The sequence below is a fragment of the Typopeltis vanoorti genome, chromosome 3, assembly GCF_054136105.1.
Source record: "Typopeltis vanoorti isolate ZY-2024b chromosome 3, IOZ_Tvanoo_1.0, whole genome shotgun sequence".
Lineage (NCBI taxonomy): Eukaryota > Metazoa > Arthropoda > Arachnida > Uropygi > Thelyphonidae > Typopeltis > Typopeltis vanoorti.
In genome coordinates, this window is record NC_143551.1 from 40,219,151 (window position 1) to 40,237,669 (window position 18,519).

The following is an 18,519-nucleotide window of genomic DNA, read 5'->3' on the forward strand; positions in this document are numbered from 1 at the left end:
GTAGGTAGTTAAGAAAGAACTGCTAAAATAATGCACAGTGAAACCTTTATGAACTAATATTATAATTGCCCTGGTTACCAGAAATTCTGCATACATATTATGAAGAAACAAAAAAAAGTTGCATATAAGATTCAACATAGTTCAGGCAGATCAGAATTATTGCTAACTTGAAATTTCCAAGTGAAACTTTAAGATAAGAGACCAACAAGGTATAAAAACAGAATACTTCAGCTACAGGATAATAGAGAAAAACAAAGAGGGCCAAATCTTTCTCCTTTCTTGGTAAGAAAAAAGAAGTATTCATAATCCAAAACTTAGCTTGGATATGTCTTTCTACCTGATAAAACTGACAACTATGCACATCTCATATGTGTTTTTTTTTAAAATTTCTCTTTATTAACTTAAGTGATGAAAAGGACTGATATTGATAAAAATAAATTGGTATTTCAGTGCTTAGAATTGCTATACATTACATACACATTAGATTATCATAAATGAGTTGAATATATATGTATATATATATATATATATAAATAAAAATCATATTATTAAAAGATAATTTTAATAATTATTCTTTTACATTCATTACATCATATATATATATAAACAACATACTTTTTTTTGTAAAATATCTTGTTCAAAATATATACTAAAACAATGCTACTGAAACTCTTTGATGAATAAAAAACTGATTTATCACAAAATTGTCATTATCATCATTAAAGAAATAAAGTCCACATCTGAACACGAGTTGTTTTAATAATAGTGTTATTTTCTTCTTGACACAAAAAAAAAAGTAAAGTTTTAATTTTTAGTGCAACTGAAAATTAAAACTTGCAAGCACATAGTATGAGTGCAGCTCATACTATGTGCTTGCAACTTAGCTGTTCAATATAAATTAATAAATATAAATTTTTCAATCAAAAATATTTATTTAATATACACTCAAATATATATTAATCAAATTGGATTTTGAATTTAGCTAAACTCACCCGGCCAGGACGTATATATACGTCCAGATAAATCTGGATATGATTCTGTAACACCTATTGAATAACATGGATAAGAAGTGCAAGTTGGTCTCACTATTATTTCATCCACCTCGGCCGGTAAAGAGGTTAAATAAATATTAATTTTTATGGCTATTTTTGTTAAGGAGTACTCCTTTTATGACATTGATATTGATATGTAATTGAATGTTTTCTGAAAATTGGATGTTTTCATCATAAAAGGGGTACTCCTAAACAAAAATAGGAAAAAATAGCCATAGAATTTAATAATTGTAGGATTTAAAATAGGCAAAATACCCATAAAAATTAATAACTGTAAGTTAACTTTCCTTCCAACTAATTTACATTCAAGAAAACTACTCTTTCCAGGTAAATGAACACTTAGCTGTTGTCATCCAAATTGATTAATATGAATGATTTCTTGATACCAAATACTTTATTATATATGCAGTAAGTCTACACACATACCTCTTACACAGAAAAAACTTAAAACTTAAATGTAAGTAAAAGTTATACAATATAATTGATACAACTGTACATTTTAACCTGGTGTATGATCATTAAATGGTCACATGCCAGTCAGATCTATGACTATTTAATGATCACAAAATTTCTGACTGTACATGTATCAGTCAATATCTAGAATTTTTGATCTTCAAAAGTTTTAAAACTGTTATATTATTCAGGACCTCAATGAACTCACAAGACTCATTGTGGGAGACCCACCTTATGATAGACAACACAGCTCTATCATAACCCCCACCCAACAAACATTCTCATCATTGCCACTTCTGACCCTTTTAATAACCCCATCCCCTTTGTGACTTCCAGGAATGGCCACCTATTCCTATCATATGAAAGATCACCCAAGTTTCAATCTAGTACCTACCTCTCAACAGTTTAAATGTCTCAATCATACCACCTGTTCATCTTCTATCCACCAAACTCTGCATTTGACATATGCTCAGCCTATCCTCGAGTCTTGATATAATTTTTATCTATCTCTGTACTCTCTCCAAGGTTAATTTATCCCCTTCAAATCCTTGTGACCAGATCTAAGCACAATAATCCACAAGTGGTCTGATCAGTACTCCTTATGATGGAATCACCACTTTTTAAATCTCCTAGTAAATGTCCTTCTCAGCAAGGCAGCAATCCTCTGCATTACCATGACCATCTTCATATGTTCCCTAAACTTTAAATTTCCATTGATCATCCCAAAATACCTTTCCTCTTCCACTTCCCAATATAATTCCACCAACAAACTTTCAATTGATAGATCCCAAATTCCATATTTAGAGACATGCCCAATTGTCCAACCAATTCAAATCCTCCTGAAGGACAACATCAGCACCACCAATAACCTCTCTTAGCCTTGCATCATCTGCAAACAACTAAATATCTCCCCTGCAACCTGATGATAATGTCACTGACATTAAGATTAAACAGCAGAGGTCTCCGTACCAAGCCCTACAGTAAACCCTACCTGCAACCTTCTCCTCCCATGCACAGCTCCTCAATATCTATAAGACAGCCAATCCACAATTCAGTTCACTAGCCTGTCATCTCGATTCATAAGAAGCTAAATCAAAAATCATGGCAGTATATGACTTTCTCTCATCAACTGCTCTTGTTACTTTTCATAAAATGCAATACAATTACTGAAACAAGAACATCCTCAAATAAATCCATGCTCACCCTTGCAGACAACACTACTCTCATCTGTGCAATTCTGTATATGATCTCTCACCAACTTCTCTACAATCCCTACAGCCACAGACAAAATTCAAACTGCCCTATTGACTTCACAGTACTCAGTATTCAAAACTTTTCCTTTTTCTTCTTAGGTATTATGCAATTGAGCAAGTTCTTCTTTTAGTAGCAAAAACTTTTTCTTCTACTTTCTTCTGTTCTGAGCCTTCTCTTTCAAAGTTGTGTATCTGTCTCCATTCAGCATGTCATCTAGCATTGTTATCCTCACTCTTCCTCTAGGTCTTTTTCCTTCTATTTTACCTTCAATGGCATCTCTGATTATTCCATTTCCTCTTAGGATATGTCCAATACAATTTCCCTTTCTTCTTTTTATCCTTTTTACTTTTTTTCTTTACTTATTCCTTTCTTCCTCTACTCTTTTTAAGACCTCTTCATTATTTATTTTATCTGTCCATTTTATTTTTTCCACCTTCTCCAAATCCATATCTCGAAGCTTTTCAAAATTTTAATTTCTTTTTTCCTCAATGTCCAGGTTTCAATTGCATATAAGACAACACTCCACACATAATATTATATTAGTCTTTTCATTAAATTTCTATCCATTTTACTTCTGAATAAATTCAATTTTTTATTAAAGGCATCTCTTCCCATCACTATTCTTGCTTTTCAGAGTACTCAGTATTCAAAACTTTTTCTTACCGTGTTATTTATTTTCATGGTATTGATGACAACACAGAATGATAAGAAAATAATATTTATTAACTTATTTGCTGATATTTTGCTGGTACACGAAACAACAATTTGGTATAACAGTGGGACTAGTTTAAAAAAATTTAATGGGCAACACAAGGAACTAAAAATCCACTGTTATACCAAATTGTTGTTGTTTCACATACTGTGACAAACTATTTTTGTGCTCTGAAGATGCTGAATATAATATCAGCGAAACATCAACAAATAAGTTAATAAATATTATTTTCTTATCGTTGTGCATTGTCATCAATACTGTGAAAATAAATAACATGTACTGTGAACACATAAGCCTTTTCAAGCATTTGAGAATTTTCCTGCCATGCACCTCTAGACCTTGAACTCTCTTCTTCCCTCTATTTAATGTTTAATGTTGCTGTTTATTTGATTTTACAGCTTTAACAGAGAAAGATGTATACTCTCCTCAGTGAATGAGACAAATTGCAATTTAGTCCTCCCACATTATTTTATGTAATTCACTAATGAAATTTGTAAGAAATGACAATATGGATACCTGACAAATAACAGATTAATTTGAAAGCTAGTCATAAGGTAAATTAATTATATAGTACCATCGTATTATACTATCCTTTTGCATTATGGTTTAAGTCAATACGAAAAGCAACTTGGTTGGCTAAATTCTAAATTGCCAGCTGATTTTTGTTCATTCAGTATACTTAACAGGCTGCACTATGAGAAGGTGAGGATTGGACATTAGGTCAGAAGTCCTGGTTGGTTCTCTGCACTCCTGAAAAGGTTATGGGGTGATCTCCTCTCAGTTATCAGCTTTGACCTTTGAGCACTAGAAAGGCAGCTGGAGTAGATTATATTCAACCAGAAATGCTGAAATATGGCAGTATAAAAGTTTTACAGTGGCTACACTGCATAATTAATAATTTAATCCTGGTCACAGGATTAAATTCCAGATGATTAGAGCAGATCTCTCATAGTACCCATCTACAAAAAGGGAATAAAACTAAATATGAAAATTACAGAGGAATTTCCCTACTAAATGTTCGTGGTAAGATTTATGCAAGTAAACTTGAGAAATATCAAAGAGAGAAACTAGATTCCTCTTATTTAGGATTTTTAAATTCTTGTTTTTAATAATAAATGCAAGAATGAATTTCAAATTATTCAGGTTTCATTTTCTCTACATGCTAAATATATAACACAGTTCATTAATCATAAGCTGGATGCAAATTTTACAACAAACCTTTGCAGTGAAAATTCTCAGCTCACCTAAAACATGCATAGAATTTTTGCTTGAGAAACTAATAGAAATTGTGACAATCCATTTACAATAACGGCAAAATTAATTTGACACCATCAATCAAATTCAATGATTTTCAGTGTAACTGGTTTTCAGTGCACAAAATTATATTTATGGATGGAATAATGAATGTAATTATCACTATTGAAATTTTCTTCCATTCAGAAATTACCATTGCAAAAAATAAACTCTTACACATGTATTTCTGGTGGAAAACAAAATGAAATTATATCTATTTTTTTCCCTAAAAAGGTAACGTAATTAACAGAAACAATACTAACCCAAACATCAGTGAGGTGTTGTGAAGTATTAGGGCAGAATGTAACAATTTTATGCAAACAAAACAAAAACAACAAATAATGCAAATTTTTTAAATTAAATGTCTGTCGAACTTGTATTCTGAAATTTAAGAAGACAATACAGACAATACAGAAGACAATATATGCAATGGCCAATATCTCTATATTACTTTATGCTTTTTGTTCTTTCTTTCTAGGAAAGACTTAAAAACATCCTACTGCTCTCTTGGTTTTTCTTCACTTGAAGCAAAAGAAAACATTCTACTTTTTTCTCTCATTTTAAGCCATTCTAAAGAATGGGAGAAAATTCCATGAAGTTATGCTTTTTTAAGTAAATTATTCTTTACAAGAAATTATATTATTATTTTTATCCTTTATTCAAGTGGCTTGCACATATCTTCAACTAAACTACTTGTATATACAGGCAGACATCACACAAGTACTTCAGTATCCCACAATACGCAGTGCACTTCCTTTTGAATGCTGCATGCATTATGGGAAGGATCACTACTGTAACTGATTTTGACTTACTGAAGTTTTTCATCAGTGGGAACTAGACCTGAGGTATTGAGAGTTAAATCAATAGCAGATGGCATTTTTCCATACACAAATAGCATTTTACTATTTGTGTATGGATGAGAGAAAATTGTAGCAAGTTTTTTTTTTTTTTCTGTTAGAAAGTATATTTCTTGAATTTAAGTTAACATCCATAATTCATGCGTGACTTACTGGAGAGTAAACGAATAGAATAAAATAAAATAAAAAAATAATAAATAAAGTAATGTACAGTTTCAATACTATAATTTTATGTACACATACTGGCCACTGGATTAGAAATATTTTATGGAGTGTGCATAAATGTCACACAGCGTACATGCAAAATAATTGGCCACATGCATCATCATGTGTTCTAGGCAACTATTTAAGAATGCTGCTAGTCAGCAATCATCAATAGTATAGATCACAATGGGAAAAACAAGATTTTTTGGAGTTCGATAAAGGACTTATTGTGGGTGCCATTCTGACTGAAGCTATGATTTTGAAAACAGCAGAGCTGATTGGTTTCTCAAAAGCAAGATGTCTGGATGTTAAATCAGTGGGAAAATAACCCACTGAGCTTGTCTAAGAGGCGTAATTATGGCCCTAAGATAGTCTGTCAGGAACAAGATCACTGTCATCTGAGAAGGCTTATACAGACAAACAGAACTTCCTCTGTGCAGCAACTGAACAAAGTATTTAATGAAGGCTGTTTCCGACCCATATTTCACCAAACTATGCAGAGAGAGAATTGAAGAGGATCAGTAAAAGATTGGTAGAAAACTGGCATTCTTATGCCTATACAAAAACCATTGATTTCTGTAAAGAACCAGAAAGTCTATCTACAGTGGTGACTGGACACTGAAAGACTAGAAAAAAGTCTTATAGTCCGATGAGTCATGGTACACCTTGTTCTGTACTGATGGTAAGCAGAGAGTTTGGCAGGAGCCCCCCCATGACGCAATGAACCCAGCCTGCTTTGTAAACACAACTCAAGGTTCTGGAGGTGGTGTCATGGTATGGGGCATGTTCTGCTGGTATGGAATGGGTCCCCTGATGTTGCTGGACAGTCAGGTGTCCTCCAAGGCAAATCTGAACATTGTTGCTAATCAAGTCCATCCTGCAATGTTGACTTTTTAACCAGCAGGGATGGTTGTTTTATGGATGACAGACAATGCTACTGTCCACTGCACAAGAACTGATCAGCAGTGATTTAGAAAGCATGACAGCAACTTCCACCATCTTCTGTGGCCACCACAAAGCCTGGATCTGAACCCCACTGAGAATGCATGGAACATTCTCAATGGAGTTCTTAGATGTTAGAAAAACAGATTTGGGAGCAAAGTCCTCTTCCATCAAATCTGAGTTGGTTAAAGGACTGTCTAGTGAATGTCTGGTATGCTGTAGACATAGATGCAATCTAACACCTTGTAGAATTTATGCCAAACCACATATGTGCTGCAATTCAGGCTAAAGGAGATCCAACACGGTATTAAAAATAAAAGTTTATAATTCAGTTGTCAGTATGTGTATGTGTGTGTGGAATGTATTTTAACTTTTTTTAGAAAACTCTGAAAGACAATTATTTTATTATTATGATTAATGAAATTCCCCCTTAAAACAAATGACGTTTTTATCCGTTTCATGTATCCTTATAGAATGAAGCATTCCTTTTGGTAGAAGAGATTCCAGAGACTTCCAGATAAACACTGCAAGATTTTCTGTAGTGCTGAAATAAAAGAAAAAGTTAAAATAAGATAATTTACAATCCCTGTTCTCTTTCATACCCACTTCCTTGAAAATAATAGAAAATTTACAGTCTAAAAATCTGCAGAAACTGATAACAAAAATGATATCATGGCTTTAATATATCCTCATTATCAGTACAATACTGATTATGAGGATAGACTAAAGCCATGCAGACTACAGAGTTTGGTAAATAGAAGACAAATGATGGGAAGAGAGAATACAGTTGAGATATTTAAGCTGTTGAAAGGATTTTACTGGAATGATACTTTTCATATGGTAGAACAAGGGCCCATCTCTTGAAATTGCAAAAGGAAGCAGTAAGTAAAAGCAGGCAAGAAATATGTTTTTTGCATGAAGGGTGATAAGACCATGGAATGCATTACCTGAGTTTAAGAAGTGATATGACAGTGTTGTCTAGCTGACTTCCCCACAATGAGTCTTATGACTCCAGGAAGGTCAGAAATATAATAATAGAATAACAATAATAATTTGAAAAAATTTTTACATCCTTGACAGGAAGTAAAAAAAAGCGATTTGAATGAGAAAAATCTAACAAATATGGAGGGAAAGCTATGCTTGTGATGTTCCACTGTTTCTTCTTCAGTTATCTGAACCTCTAAGGTTTTTTGCTACATTACCATGCTATGTCTGGATCTCTTGCATTCCAGTCCTGGATTCCCATCTCAGCTAAGTCTTTTTGGATATTATTCTCCAAGCACATCTATAATCTACCTCTGGGTTGCTTTTTATCGGGCTTCATCTTGAATGCTTGTTTAGCCATTCTCCCCTCACCTATTCTTTCCATATATCCAAGCCATCTCAACCTGCATGCTCTAATCTCATAAACTAGAAGTAGGGATCTATAGAGTTCATATAGTTCTTGATTATGTCTTCTTCTCCATTCACCTGTTATGTTATCTCTTACAAGCCTTTACAGACTTTTTTTATAGACTTTTCTAAGGATTTTATTTTCAAAGATCTACAATGCTTTTGCATCTTGGTCTGTTATGCTCCAGGTTTCTGCTCCATATAAAACAATAGATCTAATGATTAGCTTGTGTCTTAACTCTGCATGATACATTTATCATCATCCAAAAAGAATTTTGGAAGATGATAAATGGGGTAGTGAATGATAAGATCTATTAGAGGCACATATCCTAGCTTTTATTTCTGTACTAATTTTATTATCTTGAGTAATCAATTGAAGAAGGTGGAACTTTATCAATAGTAAACTGGTCATTTTCTTGTTGACTGTGATTTCTGCATACATTTAAATATTCAGTTATCCTGGTTGATTTGTAGTCCTATTTTTTCAGCAGCATTTTTGAGTTTTCTAAATGTTGTTCTAATGTCTGCAGCATTTTCTCCAACAAGGCATATATCATCTCCATATCACAATATTACTGTTCTGTTTATGTTATATTTTACAATTTCTTGAATATATTTCTCTAAGGCTAAATTAAAAAGGATGGGTGAAAGGGCATCTCCTTGCTTCAATCCTGTCTTAATATCAAAAGTTTCAGACCTAATTCCATTAGCCATTACCATGCTTTGGCTGTCAGTGATGCAAATTTTGATTAAACATATTGTCTTAATAAGGTATTAATTTGCTATCCTTATTCCAGTAATATTATAACATGATAGAGTAAAAAAATCAGAAACTTTTTTTTTAGTTTTCTTCTCACATCTTTTTAATTATGTTACAAGGTTAATATGTTAAACATTAAAAAAATGTTTATCTGCATTGTAGACTAAAATACACAAACATTATACAAGAAAAAATGAAAGAGTTTGAGAACAGGAACCAAACCTTGGAGATTCAGTGGGAAGCTCTGAAGAAAACATTGATTGATTCAGCCAGAGAGGCAAATGGTGAGCTTGCCTGCAAGGATAGAAAAATCAGAACTTCATGGTTGACACAGGAGCTGAAAGAGGCAGTAAAGGAAAAGAAGAAAGCATATCAAAAGTTTCTGACAAATAAGTCAGCTTGTACTCTTAGAAAATCCAGAGACAAATTTAAGCAAGCTAAACACTGGGTAAAACTGGATAAACAAAAATTATGGAAAGACTTTGGTAATAACATAGAAAATAAATATCAGGAAATTATTATTATTATTCAGGCCTCCATGGAGTCAAAAGACTCATTGTGGGAGATCCTTCCTAAGAAACACAAAGTCTATCATACCACTCCTTGAACTCATTGACCGTTCTCGCTCTCACCACTCCATCAGGCAATGCATTCCATGGTTCAACCATCCTCCATGCAAAGAAACCTTTCCTCACCCTCTTGCTCACAGTTTCCTTTCGTAACTTCCAGGGATGGCCTCTTGTCATCACTCCTTCCTGCTGTTCAACCAAGCAAAAGAACTCCCCAGTGTCAACCCTGTAACCACCTCTCAACAGTTTAAAAGTCTCAATCATATCACCTCTCCTTCTTCTATCCACCAAACGATGCAGTCCACATTCCCTCAGCCGATCCTCATAACTATCATTGTACAGTCCTGAAATCATCTTTGTTATCTGCCTTTGTACCCTTTCCACAGTTAATTTATCCCCTTCAAATCCTGGGAACCAAATCTGAGAACAATAGTCCAAGTGTGGTCTGATCAGGGTCTTATACAACGGAATGATAACTGTTTTATCTCTGCAGGTCAGTGTCCTTCTCATTATTGCAGCAATCCTGTGTGTTACCTTCACCACCTTTGCAATATGTCCCCTAGATTTCAGGTTTCTATCAATCATCAATCCCAGATCTCTTGTCTCCCCTACTTCCTCCAGTATAACTCCTCCCATAGAGTATGCAGTGTCCCATCGATGTTTCCCAAACCTCAAGACCTTACATTTTGCTGCATTAAACCAACACCCCCATTCATTTGCCCATCTATCTAGCTTACTCAAATCCTCTTGCAGGGCTGCCACATCTGCACTATTACTAATAATCCTTCCCAGCTTTGCATCATCTGCAAACAATTGAACATCCCCCCTGCAATCCCCTGAAAATGTCATTGATATAAAGGTTAAACAATATAGGTCTCAGCACTGAGCACTGTGGGACCCCACTTGTAACCCTCTGCTTCCTTGTAACTGCCCCACCATACACAACTCTCTGATACCTATCGGACAGCCAATTCTGAATCCAGTTGACCAATCTGACATCCAGACCCATGTGCTGCAACTTAAATATCAGCTTATCATGTGGCACTCTGTGAAATGCCTTTGCTAAGTCTAAGAAAATGGCAATATATGCCTTTTCCTCATCTAATGCTCTTGTGACTTTATCATAAAAGGCTAGCATATTGCTAAAACAAGAGCGCCCTTCACAAATCTATGTTGACTCTGACAGATAACATTACCCTCATCTGCCCAATGCTATATATGGTCCTTCACTACTTTCTCAAAGATCTTACTAACTACTGATGACACACAAACTGGTCGATAATTAGACACTTCCAGTCTGCTACTGCCCTTATGCAATGGCACTATCTTACCTTCCTTCCATTCCATGGACACCTTTCCAGTAGCCAGATTTTCATTGAAAAGCCAAGTCAAAGGCACTGTCAGTTACCTAGCACATTCTCTCAAAACTCGTGGTGAAATACCATCCAGTCCCACAGCTTTACTGACATCCAGAGTACTCAGTATTTGAAACACACTCTCCTCCTGTACCTCTAAACCTTGAACCTGCCCTATCCCTCTAGCATTCAAACTGACTCCTCCAGGATGAAATACTCCAATAGTTGTGGTCATTGAACAATTCTACTATGTCCTCTGCATCAGTCACTCTAGTCCCATTTTTATCCCACAATATCATTCTTCCATAGTCATTTCTCCTCCTACTGGCTACATATCTAAAAAATTCCCTAGGATTTTCTTTTGATCTTAGGGCTAATCTTCTCTCATATTCCAGTTTCGTCTTCCTTACCATACTAGTCACTCTTCTGGCCTGTGTCTTATACTCTTGATCCATCTTCTCCTCTCCTGTCTCCTTATACCTGTTTAATATTGTTTGTCATCCACTTGACTCCAAATTGTGTCCTCTTGTTTACTCGTGGTATACAACTTACCATTGCTGCTAACAAATATTCTTTCATAATTTCCCACGCACTAATGATATCCTGGCCTTCCAATCCCTCCCTCCATGAAACTTCCCCAAGTTGACGTCTTAGACTTTATAATCACCTGCCTTATAATTCCACATACGTTCCCGTCTCTTTGAGACTCCTGCATGTCTATTCATTTTCCAAGTCAAAACCATATGGTCACGCTCTCCAACTGGTGGGAGAGATGTCATCTCAGTTATTATCAACTCTTCTGATGCTATAACCAAATCCAAAACTCTTGAACCTCTTGTTCCCTCTATTACATGTTGCCTAAGACATTTGTCCCTCAAGAATTCTAGAAATTCCATTCCCTTATTGCTACATGCATCTTCCTCTCCCCAGTTTATACTACTGTAGTTAAAATCTCCCATAACAATCATTCTTCTTGCACTTGCCAAACTCACCTGTCTAACATTTCCTGGTCCCCACCCTCTGTACTCCTGGGTCTGTAGCAACACCTTGTCTTGCCCACCTCCACCTCACACCATATGCTTTCAAAATCATTAGTGTCACTGCCTTCCAAAGTCTCCACTCTCTTAGAGGACATAGGTCGATACTTATCATAAGCAGTACTCCACCACCAGGAAAGTGACAAAATATTGTGGAGGCTGCTGAAAAAGCTCAGAAATGGAGGAAAGAGTGCTGTAGAAGAAATTAGAGATGATAAAGGTGACATGAAAACTGGAGAAAAAGATATCATCGATGTATGGAGTAATTACTACGAAAAATTGCTCAATGAAGCAGTGACAGCACAGTGAAAAAAAATACACTCACAACAGGCATGCAATCAGGAATAGATATGCACACGAAGTAGAAAAAGCCATCAAAAGCCTGAAATGTGGAAAGGCAGCAGGAGTAGATGATATTTGAGCAGAAATGCTCAAATATGGAGGTATAAAATTCTTGCAGTGGCTACCCTACATAGTTCAGAAGACCTGGACAAAGGGACAAATTCCGAATGATTGGAGCAGAGCTCTCATAGTACCCATATATAAAAAGGGAAATAAAACTGAATGTGAGATTTACAGAAGTATTTCTCTAATGAGTGTTCCTGGTAAGATTTATGCAAGTATACTTGAGAAACGGTTGAGAAGGAATGTGGAAGAGAAGCTTGGTGAAGAACAAGCTGGATTCAGGCCAAATAGAGGCTGTCAGGATCAGATTTCATTTTACGACAAATAGTTGAGAAATCATGGGAATATAACAGATCTGTATTTAAATTTTGTCGATTTGGAAAAGGCATATGAGAAGGTGCCAAGAGAGAAGCTATTCAATACTCTATAGTTATATGGTGTCAATGGGGCATTATATCAAGTAATACTTAGTCTTTATTTGAGTTGTAAGTCAGCAGTTAGAAATTGAAGGAAGTACAGGAAGATGGTTTAATGTTAAATCTGGTGTGAGACAAGGATGTACATTATCCCCTCTGTTATTCATTATTTATATGGATCACATTATGAAGGAAAGTGGTATTAAACCTGATATTAAAATTGGAGATGTTAATCTCAGTTCTTTATTTTATGAGGATGATGTTATACTTTTAAATAAATCCAATACAAGTCTGCAAGATTCCCTCACTAAACTGAATAACTATTGTAATAAATTTGGTATGAAAATCAGCAATAATTAAACAAAAACAATGAAAATAGACAGAAACGTTCAAAATATCAACTGCATTGTGAATGGAGAACTTACAGAAAAAATAAAACATTTCAGCTACTTAGGTATGATTTTTAGTGAAGATGGTAAATTAAATATGGAAATAGACAATAGAACCAACAAAGCTAGTATGGTAGGAAGTCAACTGGATAAATTTATATGGAATAAGAGAGAAATTAGTCAAAACATTAAGTTAAAACCAATTTTAACTTATGGATCTGAGAGCTGGGTTAGAAGAAAAACACTTGACCAAAGACTAGAGACTACAGATATGAGTGTGTTGAGAAAGATTAGGGTGTGAACAGATGGCACCAAATGCAATATCATATTAAAAATGAGGATATTAGGAAAGAACTTGATATTGTTAGCAGAGCTAATCTCATGTGGTATGGTCACTTAAACAGAATGGGAGAGGAACGATTAGCAAAACAATGATAATACAGTAAAAAGTGCCTTAAAAGACAGAAATATAAGATCTGATAATGTTAGAGTCTTGACAGATAATATATTGACTTGGAGGAAAATTGTTGACAGGAAGTTAGTAATGATATAAGTTTTTCATGTAGCACTATTATAATATCCTATACACCTCTTGAGGATACATGGCAGGAATTTGATGATGATGATGATCTTTTTAGTTTTCAAATTTTCCTGCTAACAAAGAATGAGCACTGGCATCACTGTTTTACAAAAAAGCACTGTGCCATTTGTTGCCTTACTTATGCTATGATGAATGTGTTTTAAAATGCTTTTGTTATTTGTATTGTGCATTACTGTTATTATACTGAAGATGCCTTCGATACTAAGGCAAAAATTTTACATCATTAAAACAGTTTTCACATAATTTTTTTTTCAAATCAAATTTTAAACAATCTTGTGTACCTATTTTTATACAAATAAAAATCATGTTTGGAATACTGCACACATGCTGATCTGGTCACATGGATTCCATGAAATGATACATGGTGAAGAGGATCAGAGGTGAGTGACCAATATGGAAGCAATTCTATGGAATCCTCCTTATAAGAATAGATTGAAGGTTTGTGGTCTACAAAGACTAATAGGCAAAAAGATGGAATATGACATCTTCCATCTTTTTGATAGGTACTGTATGAACAATGCTCAAAGTGGATCTTTGCAACGAGCTTTTGACTCCATTGAGATGCTTGAGAAATAAAAATAATAATATATTGCTTTAATTAATAATTTGCAGCAAAAAGAAATTAAGGTGATAACACATCAGGCTAAAATTTAAAACCTGCTGTGATATAATTGTATTCAACTATGCAAATTCAGCTGGCAACATTAAAAATTCAGTGAGATATTAAGATGGCATGCAATGAAATCGTAATATCTGAATAATAATTAAATTGTTCAAAATCTTATTTAATGTATATTAAAAAAATTACCTCACTTTGTCTTTAAAATAAGAAACATCTGCATCGATATTCTTATGATCAAGTACATCACTAATAGCAATCTAAAAAAAAATGTATAAGTTAATAAAGTTTATCCTGTGCAATTGTGAATAGTACATCTTTTCTAAGATTTTATTATACATATTAATATATATAGATATTTATTTACACACATGCACACATATTTTAGTGTGTGCTTCACATGCTTTGGCATAATTTATTTCATCTTTATTTTATTTTACAATCAAAAGTGTTTTTTCAATTATTTTAGGATCATTCTCCTACCTCCATATATCTCTTCAGATCACATATATTCATAACCATTCCAGTTCTGTTGTCAACCTAAAAAAAAAAAAAGAATAGAAAATAAAAAACTGAATTTTTATTTTTTAAGGGATAATAAATCAGAAATAACTCAATAATGTTTGTTAAATTTAAAACATTATTTCAGAATATAATATATTTAAAATAATTATTTCAATTTAAGTTAAAACTGAAAATGTTAGATTTTGATTTAAGTTACTTTTACTCAATATTATATCACATCAAAATAGAATTTCTAACACCATGAATAATTATTTTATTAATTATTATTACCATTATCTTCAGATCCCATGGAGTCAAACACTCATCTAGGAGGTCCATTTGTTATATACACAGCTCATCATACCTTGCCTTAAACACATTCAAATTCTCCTGCAGACACCACTCTCTCTCTCTCTCTCAGGCAAGGCATTCCACTCATTCACGGCTCTCTATGCAAAAAACCTGCTTCTCACTTCCTTGCTCACAGCTTCCAGGGATGACCTCTTATTATCCGATATCCTACCAATTCATTAAAAATCTCTTATATGTTAATCCTATAGCAATCCCTTACCAACTTGTACGTCTCTATTATATTTCCCCTCTTCCTCCTGTCCACTAGACTCTGTAAAATGCATCTTCTTAACCTTCTTCATATTCAGCATTCCAGAGATCAGAAACTACTTAGTCAATTGCTTCTGGATCCTTTCCACCATCTCTTCATCCTTTTCAAAACTAGGAGACCAATTCTGTGTATAGTAATCCACATGTGGCCTAATCAAGGCCTTATATAATGGAACCAGAATAATTCTCAGAATTTGTTGTGTTGTCCTCACAATTCTGGTAATGTGCCCTCTAAATTTTAGATCCTTATCCACCATCACCCTAAGATCTCTTATTTCCTCCAATTCCAAAAATATATCCCCATCAAACATAAATTCTACATCCCATCTTTGTTTCCCAAATTTCAAAACCTTACATTTTGTAACATTGAACTGGCGCACACACACACACTCTCATGCCCATTCACTCAATCTATTCAAGTCTTCTTGTAAGGCCACACCTGCTTTACTCCTCATACTTCTTACCAATTATGCATACAAACAACTTAATATCACCATTCAAATCTTCCCCAATATCATTAGCATACAGGTTAAACAGCAATGGCCATAAAACAGACCCCTGAGGCACACCACTAGCGATTTTCCTCTTCTGGGATATTGCTCCCCCCATACACAACTTGCTGATACCTGAAATAGCCCTGACATATTATCATAGTCAACAGCCCTGTAGTTCCACATATACCCTTCTCTCATAGAAGTCCTTACACTACTGGAAACCACCCAAATCCAAGAACCTCAATCCTCATGTGCCCTCTGTTATACACTACCTGAAGTAGTTGCCCCTCAGAAACTTGAGAAACTCATTTTCTTAGTAATAATTTCCAATTGTATCTCACATCTCAGTCTACATTGCTAATTAAATTCGCCCATAATGATCACCCTTTTTTCATCTGCTTGGGTAATTTGCTTATATATTTCTTGATCACTACCAGTGGTGAGCTATGGAAATTTTAACAAAGGGCTCGCATCATCGAGCAAAAAAAAAAAAAAGCCTAACTTAGTCCTTATAATACTTGTATTGCGACTTTGTAGAGCTTCTGACAGATATGATAATTCCTGTAGGATATCAATCATTAATGCTAGATCTTTTAAAAATTCCAAATTGAGAAGTCTGTTTAAAAAGCCCTTATATTCATCGTTCAATGCAAAATGCTTGCATAAAGCTGGGTAATTTCTCCACACAGCAAGCCGTTCGTAAACTGCAAGCTGCCCATCGTAGTCCAAACACATGGCCAATCTTTAAAATTTTGATACCAACTTTTGCAATCGTATTTAATTCTTGTTGATTTTTTGGTAATTGATGATAAAAAGCATATAATTTATCCATAAATATTTCAAAATGATTTATTTCTTTAATGTTTTTTATCAAAACGTCTAATGCTAAGTGTAAACGATGAGCACAATGCCAAATCAAATGTTGGAAAATTTTTGTAGAAGTTTGATTGCAATACCTGATTTGTTTCCTAACATTACACTAGCTCCAACAGAACAAAATGCAATGAAATGATTTTTTATATAGTTATCAGAAAATCCATATGAATTTAAAGTAGCATGTATACATTCCAAAGTGGTATTTTCTAGTTCTACAAGATTATTAAACAAGAAGAACAAAGGGGCTCGCAAATTTGAGAAAAAGTTAACAAAGGGCTCATGAGAGCCCCTTATAGCTCACCACTGGTCACTACACTTCACATTACCAGGTCTGTAACAATATCCAATGCAGTATTTCATTCTATCCACCTCTATCTCATACCATTCCTCAAAATCACTACCAAACTCCCTTGCATCTCTACCTTATATAGACCTAACTCTCTTTCTATCATCCATAGCACTGCTCCTTCCTTTTTACCCTTTCTATCTTAATGAAACACATCGAACCCTTCCATCTTTATTCCTGTCATCCTTATCCAACCATGTCTCACTTATTCCAACAATTTTTGGGCAAACAAACTCAATCAATGCAACCATTTCATTTCCGTTGTTTGTGATACTTCTGGCATCTTTGTACAAACATAACAGCTCATTCCTGGATCTATAACAAGTTTCACTGATATCTATTAGGTGTGACTTCTCCATACTTTCCTTGAGCCATTTCTTTTTCTCCTTACTCATCCGAGAACATTTTTCAAATCCAACTGCTTTTCCCTACATCCTTTGGTCATCCCCTTCCCTTTTTGTCTACACATGAATTCACATCCTCTTGGAGCATCAACCCGTCTCATGCTGTGCTACTCCTGTCCACCCTGAGTCTCTCCGTTTCCCTGTTTGTGTTGCACACTTGTTCTCTCATTCTCTATACTGATGCTACCCACTTGTTCATTCATAAGAAATGCTTCAATTTCTCCTTCCTTACTCTCCTACTCTTTCACATCAGTTCTTACTTGCTCAAATTCATTCTCTGCACTCATTATTCTCCCTTCCAGCAGTAGTATCTCCAAATGACTCACACCAAAACCATTCAAATGCAGTCCACCACCCTTATACAGTTCAATTCGTCCATCACGTTCATTCCCCACATTAACAAACAGCACTCCTTTCTCCTCACGCATCTCCACTAACATGTTATTATTATTAAGAGAGGCATCCAGAGAGTCAGGGACTCATCGAGGGAGGCCACATACTACACGAAGTTATCATACTTATTCTAGAATTCATTTACACACAGCGCAAAAGAAAAAACAGAAGGTCGTAGTAAGTGTGAATTCAATAAACTATAGAAAATGAGCTATTTATAATAAATCCATCAGGAAAACAATGCATCAGTGCATTGTTTGTGAAAACACTTTCTCACATAATAAAAGACATGATCTTAATAGACACTATAAAACATAACATCAGACTGAAATAGAAGGAAAACTGAAGCTAGTGCTTAGGCGAGTCTGCGTTATGGAGAGAATATGCGATTAAGAAAATGGAAGAAATCAAAAGAAGATGAAATATGTTTGTTTAAAAGAAGTTATGAAAGTTCGGCAATGACAGAAGCAGCCTATGAAATTGCTTTAGTGTTAGCCAAAAAATGGAAGTCTTTCTCTGATGGAGAAGTAACTGTTAAGCCTTGTCTCCAAATATTTGCAAGATGTCTTGG

The 18,519-nt window shown here is 34.5% G+C and overlaps 1 protein-coding gene across 1 annotated transcript in view; it reads right to left on the minus strand.

The window, feature by feature from the left end:
- Positions 1–319: 319 nt before the first annotated feature.
- The window catches only part of pr (6-pyruvoyl tetrahydrobiopterin synthase purple), a 43,393-nt gene continuing 25,193 nt past the window's right edge, over positions 320–18,519 (minus strand). The window contains exons 5-7 of the mRNA XM_090390592.1: positions 14,794–14,850; positions 14,500–14,570; positions 320–7,311 (exon numbers count right to left, since the gene is read on the minus strand). Of these exons, the coding sequence (XP_090246718.1) occupies positions 7,182–7,311; positions 14,500–14,570; positions 14,794–14,850 (258 nt within the window). The 3' untranslated portion in view covers positions 320–7,181. The remainder of the gene's footprint in view (positions 7,312–14,499; positions 14,571–14,793; positions 14,851–18,519) is intronic.